Source organism: Charadrius vociferus, unplaced genomic scaffold (assembly GCF_000708025.1).
Source record: "Charadrius vociferus isolate BGI_N301 unplaced genomic scaffold, ASM70802v2 scaffold1545, whole genome shotgun sequence".
Taxonomy (NCBI): Eukaryota; Metazoa; Chordata; class Aves; order Charadriiformes; family Charadriidae; genus Charadrius; species Charadrius vociferus.
Genome location: NW_009648471.1, coordinates 13,934 through 19,155, shown reverse-complemented (window position 1 = coordinate 19,155; position 5,222 = coordinate 13,934). Strand labels below are relative to the sequence as shown.

At 52.9% G+C, this 5,222-nt stretch overlaps 1 protein-coding gene across 1 annotated transcript in view; it reads left to right on the top strand.

Annotated features, from left to right (window-relative positions):
* The window catches only part of LOC104287008 (tripartite motif-containing protein 7-like), a gene marked incomplete at its 5' end in the record, with an annotated part of 5,786 nt that extends 1,068 nt beyond the window's left edge, over window positions 1-4,718 (top strand). The window contains 6 exons of the mRNA XM_009885658.1: window positions 1,481-1,567; window positions 1,663-1,890; window positions 2,576-2,598; window positions 2,852-2,967; window positions 3,340-3,372; window positions 4,192-4,718. Coding sequence (XP_009883960.1) covers window positions 1,481-1,567; window positions 1,663-1,890; window positions 2,576-2,598; window positions 2,852-2,967; window positions 3,340-3,372; window positions 4,192-4,718 — 1,014 coding nt within the window. The remainder of the gene's footprint in view (window positions 1-1,480; window positions 1,568-1,662; window positions 1,891-2,575; window positions 2,599-2,851; window positions 2,968-3,339; window positions 3,373-4,191) is intronic.
* Between the last annotated feature and the right edge of the window lie 504 nt (window positions 4,719-5,222).

Sequence of the window (5,222 nt, the reverse complement as noted above, 5' to 3'; positions counted from 1 at the left end):
GCCTCCAGCGGCTTTCGATCTCTGCTGAAACCGCCACGGCGACGAAGGGGAGACCCCCATGTCGGGGGGTGGGGGGTGTCCCTGGTGGAAATAAATAACTATTAATTATTAATAATTAAGAGGCGTGCGAGCCCAGTGGTCTGACCCCAAGCAGCCAGACCTCGTTTCTCCAGCAGAGTGGAGGAAAACCAAGATGCCGGACGGGGAGCGGATATTTATTGCGCAGCGGCGGCTGGAGGAGAAGGAGGAGGAGGAGGAGGGTGGCAGCGGCGCAGCCGGGGCAATCGTGGTGGCTCAGGCTGGGGAATTGCGTGACCGTTAAACCGCCACGCATTTATTCTTGCAATTAGCAGGATGGAGGCAGGTGGCACCACACGCTTTTAGACTGAATTTTATACTGCATCGGCTGTGCCATCCTCGCCGTCTTCGGTGGCCGTGGTCGCTCTTAGCAGGAATCTGGAGCTCGAGTCGTTGTCATCCCTCCCCACCCCCAGATTTGGGATCCTGTCCTTTTTTAGGACGGTGGCACCTCTAGGCAGGTCCGCCATTGAATGCTGCTCAGGCTGTCGCGCTCTGGAGTTATTTTTTCCTCGTTAATCTGCTTTTCTGCGTTTTTAGCAACTGGTTGTTGTCCCTTGGGGACTGCTTGCAACCTGTGCCCCAGTTTTTCGGAGCTTTGGTTTTATCTCGTGCTTAAATTCTGCTTTATCGCGAGCAAGCCTGGCTTTGCACAGCCAGTTAACAGCAAAATCTCTGTAGCTTTGTGTTTTATTTATAAAAGATCTGTCGTTGCTTGCTCCCAAAAGCCCCGCTGCTTTTTGTTTAGCGTTGCTAGGAGCTTCTCCGTCTTTCTTGGAGATCAGACAACTTAAATGAAGACAGGCAGGATGGTTTCCAGTAATAAGCCGCTAATAAACTTAATGAGCAGCTTGGAGGCGGCTGGCCCCTCTGTCTCGGTGGGGTTCGGGCAGATATCGGGGTGCCTCAGCCGGTCTCCCCGGCTCGTGGCCAGGTTGGGATGTGAAAGCTGATCCCAAGAGGCGCCGAGGCGGAAGGGGTTTTCACGTGGGTGGGACGCAGTGGTTTGCGTTTGCAGCTGCGCTCTTCCAGGGAGCTAAAAATTGTCTGCGATTTATTAATCTTTTTTTGGCCTTGCTGCTGTTCGTCCTCCTCTGCCTGGCTCCGAAGCGCTCAGGCTGTTTTAGGGGATGGGGTTTTTTGGGGCTGGTTGGGGAAGGTTTTTTTCTGGCTTTTTTGGCGTGCCTAAAAGTAAGGGTTAAGGATAACGGGGCAGTGAGGGACGTGGTGTGGTGATGGCCTGACTTCAGTTTGGGATCACGGTATTTTCAAGCTTCAATAAAACCCCGTTTGAAATTTGCTCAGTTTTAGCAGCGGCGCCGGAGGGAATCCCCCACCATCCCTTTCCTCCTGATCCCAAATAGGAAAGATTTCCGACAGATCTCCTCTTTTCTCCTTGCAGGAGGTGCCACAGGAGCATTTGAGCTCCCTGAGGAAAGGACGCGAAGAAGCCAAGGCTGAGAGGGAGAGGCAGAGCGAAGACTTGCTGGTGAGTGCTTCGGGGTGGGATTTTCCCCAAACCTTCCCCCCCGGCCGTGGGGATGTCAGTCTCACGTGGGTTTGTTTCCCCTCTGGGTTTTGCAGAAGCAAACAGAAGTGGAGAGGCAGAAGATCGTGGCTGAGTGCAAGGAGCTCCGGGGCTTTCTGGAGGAGAAGGAGCAGCTCCTGCTGTCCCGTCTGGAGGAGTTAGACAGAGACATCGTCAAGAGGAGAGATGAGAGCGTCTCCCGGCTCTCCGAGGAGATTGCCCAGCTCGATAAGCTGCTGAGCGAGCAAGGAGGAGAGAACGGCACAGCGAACCAGTCTGGGCAGGTGAGACTCTTGGGATGTGTCCTTCCCAACCCCGAGGTTATGGTATAGAGGGTGTAAAACCTGGGAGAGCTTGGGGTTGGGATCCCTGGGGACAAAAAAAACCCCACATTTCCAGGGGCTGCAGGGCGCTGACGTGCTCCGCTGGGGAGCAACTCCGTGCTGGAGCTGGTTCATCTAGGAGTCAGGGGGTTTTGACTTGCTGCTGGGCTGCTTTTTCTGGTGGGAACCCAAATTTTAGCACAGTTTTAGGGGGAGGAAAGTTAGACTGTGTAGCAGTGGAGCTGCTTGGGCTCCCTTCGATACCGAGAATTAAGAAATACCCGATCAAACCTCCTGAATGTTTTCGGTTTGTGTCGCTCCCATCATCACTGTGAGCCCGAATCCTCCTGGTTTAGGCAGCTTGATGGCAATTCTGATTTTTCTTAATTTCTTTAGAAAAGAATAGTTGTTTTTTTTTTCCTCCACCCACACTAAAAAAGAAAAAAAAGTGAAAAAATGCTATAACTACAAGCCAAATTCTGCCATCTCCACGAGTCCGACCGCGCTCTGCTTTGGAAACAGCTGCTGAGAGCTGATCCCCTCAGCAGGGCGGCCGCGGGGCCACTTTTGGGGAGGATTTTAGAGGCTGTGAGGTAGAAGAGAGACTTGTACTGATTACTTTCTTCTTTTTTTACTCTCTCTCCAGGGTGTTGCCCCGGTCGGAAGCAGGTGAGTGATCCTGGAGCCTTGCTGGGTTAACTGGGAGGTTCTCGGTGGCCTCCTCTGTGCCTGTACTGGGCAGCCCCAAACTGGACCCAGTCCTCAGGTGTGGCTTCACAGAGGGAGAATAATCCAACACCAAACCTCTTCAGTACCGGGGCAGGTTTCTTCCCTGCCTCTAGTTTGGGGATTTTATATTATTTTTTTTATTTTTTTTTTTCTTCCTCCCAGAGGGAACCTAATATGTATTTCTTCTCCCCAGCTTTGAGAGCTGGATGTTTTGCAAGCCGGAGGCTGGTTTCACGGAGCTGGAGAAGAAACTCAAGAGCTTTTCCCAGAAGAGCGCAGTGCTGAAAGAGGTCTTGCTGGAGTTCAAGGGTGAGCGCTGGAAAAGGCTTTCTTTAAAACTTGGTGCCTTTGGAATCCACCTTAAGAGATGGAATACACCTTAAGAGATGGAATCCACCTTACAAGGTGATTTGGTTTGAGCTGTGCTCTTGTTCCTCCCTTGGGCTTGTTGGGAGAACTTGTTACCGTTCGAGCACCTGCTCATCAAAAATCAAAAGCTCCTCTTGCCTAAAAAGCAGCGTATTTCCCTCAGATTTCTGCGTGGAAGTCTGACGCAGCTGTACCCGGTTGTTCCCAACCCAGCAGTGTTTGGTGGCTTCCCCTAAGGTGGGGAGCGAGATCCTCGGGGACTCCCCATGTACAAAGGGAATCTAAATTTCTTTCTTTCTTTTCCCCCCTCAGAGAACCTCCGGTTCGAGCTGGAGAATGACACAGGTGAGCAGGATTTGGTTTCGGGAGTCCGACCTTCATTTTTGTAAGGCTTAATTTGGGAGTTTCAGCTTCCCCAGCCGGGGGGGTATCTCAGCAGTAAGACCTTCAAGCCACGCTTAGAGGTCAGGAGAGGAGAAAATTATTGCTGGTGCTGTCAAGGGAAGGGGGAAAAAATAACGATGCAGCTGCTGGGAGAGTCCATGAGAGGCGCAGTCCTCAATTTTTTTAGGAAACTGTGGGATTAAGAGGACTCTCCCGAAGCTGATCCGCTCTACCAGGAGACCTTTGGTCCCGCTGGTGGGTGTTGAGTTGGCTCCGGGGTGGACTTTGCAACCTTTGCGGTCGCTGATGATAATTCTGGGCTGTCGTTGGCGCCGGGGCATAGACCCCTCTCGCTCTCGGCAGTTTCTTCCCCCTCTGGCGGTCGTTTTGTGCAGCCCTAGTTCCTGACAGTCCCCCGAGGACGAGAGCAGCCCTTAAACACGAGGATATTTGCGCTCATTCCCCTCCAGCACTTGGCAGTGACTTAAAAAAACGTTCTTTCTGCCCAGAAATTTCTATTCCAGAGCGAGGAGGTGTCTCGGATGGGGCAGACCGGGGGGTTTGCAGTGGAGATGGGGCCGTTTCTCTGATTTAATTAGAAAGCCGAGCCTGATCTTTTGCGCTTTGGGCGCTTAAAGCTTTTGGAGGCCGCTTGTCTGGTATCGTCCTCGTCTGGTTTGGTGCAGAGACGATGAATTCCCTTGGGAGAGTTGTTCCGAGGAGGGTGGGAGAAGGGTCCTTAGCTTGCAGAGGCTCACGTCCGTGTTTCCCTCTTTCCAGGTGATCTCTCTCTGGACCCGGACACTGCCAACCCCTACCTGGTGCTGTCGGAGGACAAGAGGAGCGTGCGACTCAGGAGCGCTCCCCAGGAGCTGCCGGCGAACCCCAAGAGATTCGATTATTCCTTCTGCGTGCTGGCGGCGGAGGGTTTTGTAGCTGGGAGGCATTACTGGGAGGTGGAGGTGGGAGATGGAGAGAGCTGGGTCCTGGGGGCGGCCCGCGAGTCGGTACGGAGGAAGGAAAAAATCGACTTTGCTCCGGAGGAGGGGATCTGGGCGGTGGGGTTGAACTGGAAGGGAAAGAATTGGGATCAGTATCAGGCTTTCACCTCTCCGGAGACGCCCCTCTCCCTGTGCGAGAGACCCAGGAAGATCGGGGTGTACCTGGACTACGAAGGTGGGTGGGTGGCGTTTTACAACGCCGATAACATGGCTCCCATCTTCACCTTCACGGCCGCTTTCACCGAGAAGATCTTTCCTTTCTTTTGGCTCTTCTATGTGGGCTCCTCCCTCTCCCTTTGCAATTGACCCGTCCGGTTTCTTTACCCCTCTTCCAGGTGACCTGCAAGTAGCGCCCGATCCTGTCCACCCCCTTTTTATCCCCCTTTTTGCTTTCGGACAACCCCAAAACTCATGATTGTCCCTTGTTCGCCTTTGGGGTTCACTTTTTTGTTGTTGTTGTTGTTGCGTTTCTCTCTTTTTTTTTTTTTTTTTCCCCTGGGGCATCAACCGTTGAGGGCGGCTGCTTGAAGAGCCTCTAACGTGGGGTTATTTCCCCCGTTCCGGCCTTCTGTATGAGCAACCCTTTATATTTTTCGTTTTGTTTCGTTTAAAGCTGGCTGCCCCGTGTAAACGGGGACGTAACCAGAGAGGAAAAGCTTACCCCCGCGTTGAGCCGTAACCAAAACCGCCTGTTTTCCTGCAGTTCCAGGGCTAGAAAAACCTACGTGAGGAGGAGAGGTACCGACCCCAACCCCCTGATATCCGAGACCGTCGCTCTGCAGGTCACCTTTTAGCTTTTTCACACACACC